The 12,775-nt window shown below is 35.6% G+C and overlaps 1 protein-coding gene across 6 annotated transcripts in view; it reads right to left on the bottom strand.

The window, feature by feature from the left end:
* Positions 1–12,775, bottom strand: part of NBEAL1 (neurobeachin like 1) — a 180,000-nt gene that overhangs the window by 146,822 nt on the left and 20,403 nt on the right. For 5 of the 6 annotated variants that reach the window (XM_045034302.1, XM_019838502.3, XM_045034301.1 and 2 more), the window contains exons 2-5: positions 7,874–7,965; positions 3,063–3,224; positions 1,539–1,620; positions 856–983 (exon numbers count right to left, since the gene is read on the bottom strand). In XM_045034302.1, coding sequence (XP_044890237.1) covers positions 856–983; positions 1,539–1,620; positions 3,063–3,224; positions 7,874–7,965 — 464 coding nt within the window. Of the gene's footprint in view, positions 1–855; positions 984–1,538; positions 1,621–3,062; positions 3,225–7,873; positions 7,966–12,775 lie in introns of those variants that run through there. The other variant, XM_019838503.2, reaches the window with a different exon arrangement.

The raw sequence follows: 12,775 nt of genomic DNA, 5'->3' as shown, positions 1-12,775 counted from the left end.
TTAAAAAAAAATTTTTTTTTAAAAGAAAAGGGTAGGGAGACACACACACACACACACACACACACACACACACACACACACACACACACACACAAACTAAGAGGAAGAGAGAGATGAGCAACCTGGCAGCCATGAGGAAAGCAGCAGCCAAGAAGGAATGAACCCATCCTCTCTGTATGTAATAAAGCCTTTTTGGTGGTGGGAGGGGTGGGGGTGGAAAGAACATTGATTAGTCAAGAACCAAAGTGATGAATGAGTAGAAAGACTATAAATGGAGCACTCTTCTTTTTGAGCCCTGAACTGGTCATTAACTATTGTCATTAAGCTGCAAACCCATCATCCTATATTCTATCTGTTTTGTAAGGCTGTGACAGGCACTCTGCACACAATACTTCTCTTTTTCCAGGCACTCAACTGTTGGGTTCACCAATAGTGAATATTAAGTGGAACCTGGAGAGGCGCCTGGGTAGCTCAGTCAGTTGAGCATCTGACTTCGGCTCAGATCATGATCTCACCACTCATGAGATCGACCCCGCTTCGGGCTCTGTGCTGACAGCTCAGAGCCTGGAGCCTGCTTCGGATTCTGTGTCTCCCTCTCTCTCTGCCCCTCTGCCACTATCTGATTATTAGCATTCAACTGCATTACAAAATAAAAATTCTGAGTAAATTATTTATCTGGAAGTGGCAGTTTTTACTAATTCATTACTTCCAATATAGTTTTCTATCTGAGATAGAGATAGGGGTCTTATACACATCTTACCAATTTTTTTCATAGAGAATAAGACCTGCATTGAAGAATTACATATATTTACGACATTAAGGTTTTAAGTGAACATTATGATTTATAAGACATACCCTGAAATTCTATGCCTCCAATTCCGATATGGATCATATAAACTTTCACAAAATGCCAATGCATGGATTACAAATTCTTCAATAGATGTCTGATCTGCCAATTCCTTCTCTTTTTTTTTGCTTTTTAACTGAAAGTAGAGTTAAACATAAAATTGTATTTAGTTAAAAATGTTAAAACTGCTTAACATTCTTATCTACATCATTAAAGACAACACCTTTCACTGATCATCTAATAAATCATTTTTATTCAAATAAACCTAAGTTCCAACTGAGTTTAAAAAGTCAGTTAATCATATAGACTAGATATAACCCTTCAAATGTTAAATATGGCCTAGGAAGAGTTTCAAATGGATACCCAATCATCTTTGCAAAAAAGAATATGTTTTCTATAAGAGGAATATTTGATGATAAATAATACATAAGATGACAAATTATATCATTGTAAAAAGCCATTTATAAAACAGTAATTTTTGATTAAAATAAAACATATTAACAATTGCTTCTCTTTTAGATAATGTTTTAAGATGTCTAAAATATATAGTTCCTAATGGTAACTTTAATTCTCTTCTCAATTATTACCTCCTCTAAAAACATTTAACTTTACTAATTATAATATTAAAAAAAAAGGAAAACCTAGTTACTCTCAGTAAAGCAACAAAAGGAATATATTAATTCACACCTACTTGCTGAATGTAGAGTGTTGTCATAGTGATGACATGATTAATGTAAGAGCAAGTCCCAATTTCTTCCACATTAGACAGATTTCTGTGAGGAAAAACAAAGAATATTTATTACACATGAATAATGAGAAAAATGTATGCTCATGTATTCAAGCTGAATTTTGAAAATACATGTTGGCAAATGAAATGTAAATGACATTTATTAAAACTTAAAATCAATATGGTTATATAACTGCTTTCCCACTAAAACTGTAAAATACACTTCATGCAACATTTAACTACTACTATAAGCAGAAACATTTAAGAAGTACATGCTGATCAACATTTATTTATTATAGAAAAATTGAAAAATATCACAAAGCAGAAACAAAAGAGAAACAGTTATTTATCTACAGGATATCTGATTTCTTTAAAATTGTACTAAGTAGTTAACAGGACAAAAATCAACATACCAACTCATGTCTTATCACCTAAGTAAACCCTTTTTCCTCAACTGTTTTAATTCTTGTATTATTTTTCTAAATTTTAAGGATGATAAAGAGCACAAAATCAGCAAAGTGTCTACAGTTCTGGAAGAGCCTAAATTAGGAAAGAAACGTTTTAGCAATAATTACTCAATTTTTCCATGATTCCTGCAATCAAATGCAATGAACAATGAAGGAAAGGTGAATAAATGCACAGTAAATTAAGTCCCTGTTTGACTACTAATTAATTCTAAAATATTTATTAAAAAAATAGTACATACTATAAGAAATGTATTCCAAAAACAAGAGAGGAGGCATACAGTGCCCCTAACCCAACCGTTCTTAAATTTATACATGCCGGTTAATGTTCAATTCAAGAAAAATTAGATTGCCTAAACTCTTTGGAGTCAGAATTTTCATAAGTAAAGCTCAAGCTCTGTATTCCTATTAAGCTTCCCAGTTGATACTTATACACACCAAAATTTAAGTACCACAGACCTAATCAGCTATCAACCCGGAAAATATAGGCTATAAAATAATTATACTTTCTCTGGCAAAATTATAAAATTAAAGATTAGAAAAATACATTTCACAAATGATAACGCACAGCACTAAAAATGTATGTATGGTTTACAGGTGAGGACCACACAGAAAATACAGGTGCAACAAATTCTTGGGTTAGGTAAAAACTCCCATCACTGTCCTTACAGCAATTTTTGTTTTTTTAATCTTGGCTGAATCTCTGTACAACTAAGTATGGTAACTAAAAGGCTTTCCAATAGCGGCATCTGACTCGCTCAGTCAGTGGAGCATGTGATTCTTGGTATCGGGTTGTGAGTTCAAGCCCCACAATGAGCATGGAGCCTACTTTAACCCACTAACTAACTAACTAAATAAATAAAAAAACAAATAAATGGTTTTCCAATATAATAAATCAAAAGCCTTTCACAGAAGGTGCACGCAATCTTTAAAGCTCCAAATGAGCAATAAACACCATTAATAATAATAAATGCATTATTCTTTTGATAATTATTTAAAACAGATAGTTTTTTTATACAGATACCTGCAAAGAATAATGAAGAACTTGAGGAGCAAAACTGACAAAGTTTGTTGCTGTTCCTCTAACCCATCTGCCATTTTCTGAACACACTGTAGTAGCTGGATCCTTAGAACCTGCAGAATATTATCAGGAAGTAGAGATATTCCTGGAGGCACATCATCTACCCTACAATTAAGGGGAAAAAGTAAGAAGGGTGATTAAGTACAGGAAGAAAATCTTTGGCAGTTTAAAACAATTGCATTTTCACCTCAAATTCCTAAGAAGCTCTTTTATTTCAGGTGCTCAGTGCCTTCTCTGCAAGGCACCACCAGAAGATCGGTGTGACACTCTAGAAGATTAGTAGAGCAGAGTAAGTAGTCCTACTTCAGAAGAGGCTTACAGAAAAGAGAGTAAGAAAGAGAGTCTCTTTACTACCTTCAATTGTGCTATTTTCAAATAAAATTTTTAGAATGTAAATTAGTTCAACGTCTACTTAGAAATAAAATCTGTGTATATACGTATGTGTGTATACCATTTCTAAAAGAAACAATAACTAGCAAATAAAAATGAAGTACCTATAACTAATTTAATATCTGTCAACTGCTTTACTAAATAAACAATATTCAGCTACCTATAGGTTCCCAAGCTATGTGGTCAGAAGAGGGAGAGAAGATAACCAGCACAAGGAAAGGAAATAAACAGATAAACAGATGAATAGATAAACAGATGGAGAACCCCAAGCAGGAGCATTAATACATTAAAAAAAATTTTTTTTAATGTTTATTTTTGAGAGAGAGAGAGAGAGAGAGAGAGAGCGCATGAGCAAGGAGGGCCAGAGAGAGAGGAAGACACAGAATCTGAAGCAGGCTCCGGCTCTGAGCTCTCAGCACAGAGCCCAACGCGGGGCTTGAACTCATGAACTGCGAGATCATGACCTGAGCCAAAGTCAGACACTCAACCGACTGAGCCACCCAGGTACCCCACATTAATACATTTTTAAGTAACATTTCAATTTTTTTCTAAGTTTTTTTGTTTAAGTAACATTTCAATATTTTGTGACAACTGGTTTTTGGATAAGACGACCATCAGTTTCTTTACAGAAAAAACCAACACTGGATATGACTGGCTACTCTCTCTCACAATTCCCCTGGAATCAAAGTGAAAAGACCTGTGTACTGAAGTTCCACCTCTGTCCCATGAAGCATTAATTTAATCTCTGAGGTGCCCTAATCTCTAAAATTATAATATCATCTGCCCTATTTCACAGGGTTCTGAAGCCAAAAGTCAATGTACATTTTTAGCTATGATATATGTAAAGAACTATAAAAATGAAATATATTTTAAATATACCATCACTAAAGCCTAAGAATCTTTTCATAAACCACTAAATACTAATTTTCCTATCTCTATTAAGAAAAATACCCAATCACAGGGAGCCTGGGTGACTCAGTTGGTTAAGTGTCAGACTTTTGATTTCAGCTCAGGTCATGATCTCCCAAACCGTGAGATCTCACAATTTGTGAGATCAAACCCTGCAATGGGCCCTGCACTGACAGTGCAAAGCCCGCTTGGGACTCTCTCTCTCTCTGCCCCTCCCCCACTCACGCTCACCCCATGTGTGCGCGCTCTCTCTCAAAATAAAGAAAGAAAAATACCCAATCGCAAAGAAGCACCATGAAGAGCTCCTATAATTAAATGACAATTATACTTGATAATAGTCTCTTCTTCAGATAAGGCTTAATATGAAGACTTACTACTATTTTTATACTGAGTATAAAGCTATTTTATTCATTGTAGCCAGAAAAATTTGAGGCACATTACCAATAGTCTCATAAATATATATGTTAATATTTTTAGCCTCTTTCTGAACCACCCTGCAACATAAAGTGCTTTAAAAGATAAACACCTGACTTCAATTATACAGAACTCACAAAGCACATTATCAAGGTTGCCAAATTCTATAACCACATCACAAAAACACATGTTTCATTTTAATCTGGGCATCACTTCACTTGTATTCTGGATTCTTTCATTCTCTCTTATTTATAGGTGGTACCAGAAAAACTCATTTTTATATATACTTTTTTCCTGCTAAAGAGCTAAAAAGAGGTGATTAGAAAGACCAAAACTTCGGGGCGCCTGGGTGGCGCAGTCGGTTAAGCGTCCAACTTCAGCCAGGTCACGATCTCGCGGTCCGTGAGTTCGAGCCCCGCGTCAGGCTCTGGGCTGATGGCTCGGGGCCTGGAGCCTGTTTCCGATTCTGTGTCTCCCTCTCTCTCTCTGCCCCTCCCCTGTTCATGCTCTGTCTCTCTCTGTCCCAAAAATAAATAAAAAACATTGCAAAAAAAAAAAAATTAAAAAAAAAAAAGACCAAAACTTCAAAGTAACTTAACTTCAAAATAATAAAGATTTAAATTTAAAAATATAACTGATTTTCAAGACTAAGCTAAACTATTCCTATTCACTTTTCCCAAAACATAAGTCAACAAAGAAACATGAGACTTCCTAATATTCAATCCTAGTTACTTAAAGGATTATAGTTCCCTTTTTCCTGAGTTGTCCCATCTTCTATTTGCATTTTTTAAAATTTTACTAGACAGGAAAAAGTTAGCTTCTAGAAGAGAAATCTATTGTTGTTTTTACTAACACTCATTATAAAATTTGGGCTTGGTTAGAACATAACTTAGAGGTTAAGTTGAAATTTTTGGCCATGTTCCTAATGTGATGAAGATTTAAGAATTTGGAAGCATTTTCCCACCACCAGTACTTTATTGCCTCCAAATACTAAGCTCCTTTTGCTGAAATTTCCCAATCTCCAGAAATCTGTTCCACTCTTCTGTTTGGCTACTGAATGTCTGTATTAAACAGCTGCCCATTGTTGTCTCCATCTAACACAGGAAAAAGTCCAGCTTAGATCTCAAGGCTTTAAATTCTGGTAAAAGCACTCCTTGTCTTGCATTATAAATTCCCTAACTTAGAAGTTTTAGAAAGTCAGTTTAATTTAAATGAGGATTATCTATGAGTTTCTTATCTTTAAGATGAATTGACTGGTTTTATACATCTGCCACAAAGTACTCATTTGAAAACTAGAAGTTTTCTATTAGTAAAATCTAAATTCATGGTGTAGTTTCCTGGCAGATTTGAAATAAAATTTTAAATAAGCCAACTAAATCATGAATAAAACAATGTGCTGGCATTTTTCATCTGATTTTAAATATAGTGGTGATATACTTCTACACAATGTTTTTAGAAATGACCTCCCAAGAAAGAAGACATGTATAACAAGTGCATCTTACAAACCTGAGAAGACTTCATTCCAATATTCCAAGCATTCAAAGGCCCAAATCCTGACTCCCATTAAATCCTTAGGCTCATGATTTATTTTTCTTTTCATGTTTACTTATTTATTTTGAGAGAGAGAGAGAGACAGAGAGACAGAGAGAGAGAGAGAGAGAGAGAGAGAGAGAGAGAGAGAGAGAGAGAGAGGGAGGGAGGGAACATGTACATGCAAGCAAGGGAGAGGCAGAGAGGGAGAGAGAGAATCCCAAGCAGGCTCTGAGCTGTCAGTGCAGATCCCGATGCAGGACTCAATCTCACAAACTGTGAGATCATGACCTGAGCCAAAATCAAGAGTCGGACACTTAAACAACTAAGCAACCCAGGTGCCCTGTTAGGCTCATGTTTTAATGTGAGCTGCAAATTATTAAAATAAAAGCACTTCTAAGCACAAACTATAAAAATACTCTTTGAAGAGTAGAAATCAATAATATGTAATATTATTTTGAGCTCAAGATTTAACATTTTTCAACATTTAAACCCTGTTATAAATAGTCTAATACAGAACTCTGAAACGATACTTATAAATAATGAAGCACTAGTGCTTTCTGAGCATTAAGCACATCTTTTAAGTTCAGTGCCTTGGTCCAAAGCTCTAATGATTTCTTCTCTGAATTATTAAAATTGCGTCTTAACTGGGCTTCCCTGTCTTCAGTCTCAATTCTTTCCATTCAACCTCCTACTGCTACCAAAGGGACTTTTAAAAAACAAACTTGACCATGACAATCTCATGCAGAAAATAGTAGAGCCTCATATCTTCCATAACAAAAAATCAAAGTCCATTAGCAATGCATGCATGGCATTTCATGATCTGGCTCCTGATTCTCCAGACTCTACTCATCCATGCCCATCCTCTTACTGCATATGTACATCCCCAAACTGCACTTTCCTCCTTGAAGATTTTTAATTCTCTCGATACTCTTTCTCATCATCAACCACCACCCATTTCTCCCCTTCCATATCAATATGTGTATAAAATGGAGTTCCTTTTGTGGCTAAAAGTGTCTAGTGCCTCCTCATTTCTCCAGCTTTTTACCCAAGCCAACCTGACCTCTCTTACCTAACAACTACAAGGTCTTCAAGATGGTTTCATATACAGTAAAAACTTCACCTGGGAAGTGATCTTAAACTTTCACTTGCACTTTTCCACAAAATTTGAATTTTTCTCCCATTTTATGATATTTAAATCCAGCTTTGAAAACTTTGCCTCTTCCACAATATTTTCTAAGGCCTCTATAATAAAACCATACTTGTAAGCATAGTGAGTTCATCAGTCAGAGAAAAACAAATATCATGACTTCACTCATACGAAGAATTTAAGAAACTGAACAGATGAACATATGGGAAGGAAAGCAAAAATAAGATAAAAATAGAGAAGGAGACAGACCATAGAGACTCTTAAATACAGAGAACAAATTGAGGGTTGCTTGGTATGGTATTGGGTGTGGGGGTGGGCTAAATGGGCAATAGGCATTAAGGAGGGCACTGTTTCTACATACCTGGTAGGCAGCTTTTCAAAGTCAACATCTAAGAATTGTTCATAGCTAGAAACAAAATTGTCCAACCATAGCTTCAGATAATCCGGATCTTTCTGGAATAAGAAAACCAATATTAAATATATGTACGTGTCAGGAAAAAAAAACATGCTTTCATTCCTATTAAGCAGATATGAAGTGACAAATCTAAAGAAACAATAATATGAAATCTCTTGAGTGATATTCAGGAAAACATAAGTGTGGTTTTAAATGTCTTTTAATGGAAAATACAAATCAGAGCCACACTGAGATACCACCTCATACTGGTCACAGTGGCTAAAATGAACAAATCAGTAGACTATAGATGCTGAGAGAACGGGAACCCCCTTGCACTGTTGGTGGGAATGCAAACTGGTACAGCCGCTCTGGAAAACAGTGTAGAGGTTCCTCAAAAAATTAAAAATAGAACTACCCTATGACCCAGCAATAGCACTGATAGGAATTTACCCAAGGGATACAGGAGTGCTGATGCATAGGGGCACATGTACCCCAATGTTTATTGTAGCACTTTCAACAACAGCCAAATTATGGACAGAGCCTAAATGTCCACCAACTGATGAATGGATAAAGAAGATGTGGTTTAAATATACAATGGAATACTACTTGGCAATGAGAAAGAATGAAATTTGGCCATTTGCAGCAACATGGATGGAACATTATGCCTAGTGAAATAAGTCAGTCAGAGAAAGATACCAAATGTTTTCGCTCATATGTGGATCTTGAGAAACTTAACAGAAGATCATGGGGGAAGGGAAGGAGCAAAACAGTTACAGAGAGGGAGGGAGACAAACCATAAGAGACTCTTAAATACAGAGAACTGAGGGTTGATGGGGGGTGGGGAAGAGGGGAAAGTGGGTGATGGGCTTTGAGGAGGGCACTTGTTGGGATGAGCACTGGGTGTTATATGGAAGCCAATCTGACAATAAATTATATTAAAAAAGAAAAATAAATAAAATGTCTTTTAAGTATAGTGAGCCCTCAAATGACTTCCCATGTAACTCACACAAAGAGCTATACTCTTAACAATGTCCCATAAGATTCTAAAAAATTTTCCCTCCCCTATCTCTGTGATCTTATCCACTATCACCCTCTACTTCATGTCCCTGGCTGTTACTGGGACATGCCAGACACACTCCCACCTTATGGTCTTTTAATAGCTGTTTTCTCTACCCAGAAGCCTCTTCCCCCAAATAGATGAATGGCTAACTCCCTCATCTTCTTCAAGTCATTCCTTAAATGGCATTCTCAAGAAAGCTTACTTTTACCCTTTCTTAAAACTGCAAATCTTCTTACTAACCTTCACCTGACCCTACTGTGTTTCCCCAGCCTGTGGTGCTTTCTCACCTTCTACATAACATATTATTTACTTATTAATTTATTGTCTGTCATTTCCCCTAAAATGTAGGCTTCACAAGTGCAAGGCCTTTCTAAGGGCTTACCATGAGCGACTTCTTTTTGTTTACTAATGGATACCAAGTGCTTAAACAATGCCTGGCACTGACCAGGTGCTCAATAAATATTTGTTCATGAATTAATGAGAAATACAAAATACATAAATAAAATAAAATCAGAGATACACCATTAACCTAAACATAAAAACTAAAACTAAACTCTTCTAGAAGAAAATATAGGGGGAGTACCTTTGCAACTTTGGGGTAGACAAAGATTTCTTGGCTAGGCCACAAAAAAATCACAAACCAAAAATAAATTAAATAAATAAATAACTTGTAATAAAAATTAAAAACATCTATTCAGCAAAAGACACCATTAAGACGATGAAAAGGCTAGCCATATATGAGCTGAAAATATTCTTAATACATACACTTAACAAAGGACTTACACCAAGAATATATAAAGAACTCCTAAAAATCAATACTAAAAGGACAGCAACTCAGCAACTCAACAATGGTCGGACACTTTACAAAAGGGAATACATAAATGACCAAATAGTGTAAGAAAGCATGATCAACATTAGTTATCCAGAGAAAAGCAAATAAAAATCAAATGGAATACCTATTACACACCCACTAGAATGGCTAAAACTAAAATGTCTGACCACACCAAGTGTTGGAGATGTGGAGCAACTAGAACTCACACTTCTGGTAGGAGTATAAAATGGTATAATCATTTAGAAAATAGGAAGTTTCTTTTAAAATTAAACACAGACATACCACACGGCCCCTCCTTGAGAGAAAAAATATATACAACTACAAAAACATACAAAAATATTCACAGATTCATTTTTAATAGGCAAAAGCTAGAAACAACCCAAAATTCCATCAACCAGTTAACTGACAAAGAAATCGTGGTATATTCATACAGTGGAATGCTATTCAGGAATAACACTTAATAGACCCATTGATACAACAACAAATAGAAATTTCAAGAACAGGGGCACCTGGGTAGCTCAGTGGGTTAAGGTGTCTCACTCTTAATTTCAGTTCAGGTCATGATCTCATGGTTTCGTGAGTTTGAGCCCCACCTTGGGCTTTGTGCTGACAGTGCAGAGCCTGCTTGGGATTCTCTCTCTCCCTCTCTCTGTGTCCCTCCCCCACTCATGCACTCACACTCTCAAAACAAATAAACATTAAAAAAAGATCTAAAATTTTTCAAAAACATATTGTGCAAGAAATACCAGGCATTAAAGTTTAGACACTGTAGGATTTCATTTATACAAACTTCTAGAGCAGACTATGGTGACAGAAATTAGATCACTGGCTGGTTGTCCTTCGGAGGACTACAAAGGGACACAAAGGGAACTTTCCTAAGTGATAGAAATGTTCTCTTATATAGTGGTTACACAAATGTGTGTTTATATCAAAAAATGAAATCTGGGGCGCCTGGGTGGCGCAGTCGGTTAAGCGTCCGACTTCAGCCAGGTCACGATCTCGCGGTCCGTGAGTTCGAGCCCCGCGTCGGGCTCTGGGCTGATGGCTCGGAACCTGGAGCCTGTTTCCGATTCTGTGTCTCCCTCTCTCTCTGCCCCTCCCCCGTTCATGCTCTGTCTCTCTCTGTCCCAAAAATAAATAAACGTTGAAAAAAAAATTAAAAAAAAAATGAAATCTGACACTTAAAATTTGTGCATTTTATGGTCTGTAAGTTATATCTCAAAGTTTATTTAAAGAAAAAAGGATTCTTCAGAAATGTCATTAAATATACACTGCATCATTAAAAATGATGCTCAGATTTATTTCCTTCCTCTCAATACTTCTTTACTGCAGTAAATTTCAATGATACTCAGAAGTCCTACTTAGTCATTAAATATTATTAGTTAGGCAGTGCTCTTGGATAAAGGGAACTCAAGTAATTTATTTCCCTAAAATAAAAGCATTACACTACAAATCAGAATTGCTAAAAGAATGTTCCCAGAATATGCAGAGATTGCTGACCTTTTGTGTATTTATTTTTTCTATTTATATACTGTTCCAAAATCAGATCATGAATTGCCACTATCTACATGATGACTGAGAAAGAAAATGGAAATATCTCAGAAAAAGAACTACCTCATATGAGAAATTTTCTCAAGGGTTCCAATACTTGTTATTTTCATTTTCAACTAGCACATTATTCATTTATTCATTTACTCATTTATCCATTCAGGATAGGATTCCAGAAATACAAGTAGGTGGAGTTTTCCTTACCATTGTTGCTTTTAATAAAGCATAGGATTATCTTTCTGTAAAAGTTCAATACAAAACAGTCTCATAACACCATAAAGAATTCATGCATTTCTCCTCATAGTTTACTTAGGAACTCTACAATATCTGGTTCAAAGTCTAAAGGTCAGGGTTACCAATTGGTTGTCAGGTACAGAGTTCTTCTAGGAATTTGAATAATCATAGGGAAAGAAATGGTACTTAAATCTGAATATGTTTTGTTTAGTAAAAGTAAGGCAGTTACAGTTTTTTGAGCACATGCCATGTGCTCAGTACTACAGCAGGTATTTTTAAAAAATATGTATCATCCCATTTACTCCTTAAACCTATCCAGAGGTTTCATTTCCCCATTCTGTAGAAAAGGGATGTTCTAGAATATATAACTTGTCTACAGTCATACAGCTAGTAATTGATAGTGCTGGGATTAAAGTGCAACATATATGACTCCAACTGTGCTCCTTCCCCTACACTATACTGTCTTTGAATTGTAAGCACTACTTTAGTGAGCAAATAAGAGGAAAAGAGTTAGGGTCAGTAAACTCAGGGCCATAAACAATTTAACACATAATACAGCCAGCCACATTCCACACAGCCTGACAAAATTCTTAGAGAATCTACATTTTACTGCCAAAAACCATAAAAAGAAAGATCTCCACACACCCAGAAACCGTATTAATTAAATTTCAAGCTTAGTCACTTTCATGGTTAAGAGTTTGGCATACTGAAACACCACAGTATGGTCTCTCTCTCCATTTGTACACTATTAATTAAATACAACCCACAAATGTATTATATACTGCAGGAACACTGGGGTCCAATTACATAGACTCTAAATACTTGCCCTGCTACTTTCTTAAACAAGTTATCCTATGTTTGCACATCAATTTTATCCTCTATAAAAATGAGCCTGATAGTATCTTTGTGAAAATTAAATAATCTATTTCAAGGGCTTAGAACAATGCCTAGCACAAAGTATATGCTCAAGTATTAATATTATTTTTATAACCTACTATGTGCCAAAAACTAGGAAACTCACATAAAATAGGAATATTCTGGACAACACATTTAAATATTTCATGATGCCCCTTGCCTAATGATTTTAATTGTATTCTTTTCCTATCAAATCTTTGTATTTATGGGCTGTGTGACTTTAGGCAGGTTACTTCATCTCTCTGATCCATTCTTCATCTATAATATTTCCTACCTCATA

This window comes from Felis catus, chromosome C1 (genome assembly GCF_018350175.1).
Source record: "Felis catus isolate Fca126 chromosome C1, F.catus_Fca126_mat1.0, whole genome shotgun sequence".
Lineage (NCBI taxonomy): Eukaryota > Metazoa > Chordata > Mammalia > Carnivora > Felidae > Felis > Felis catus.
Note: the sequence above shows the minus strand (reverse complement) of the source record. Positions and strands in the feature narration are given on the sequence as shown.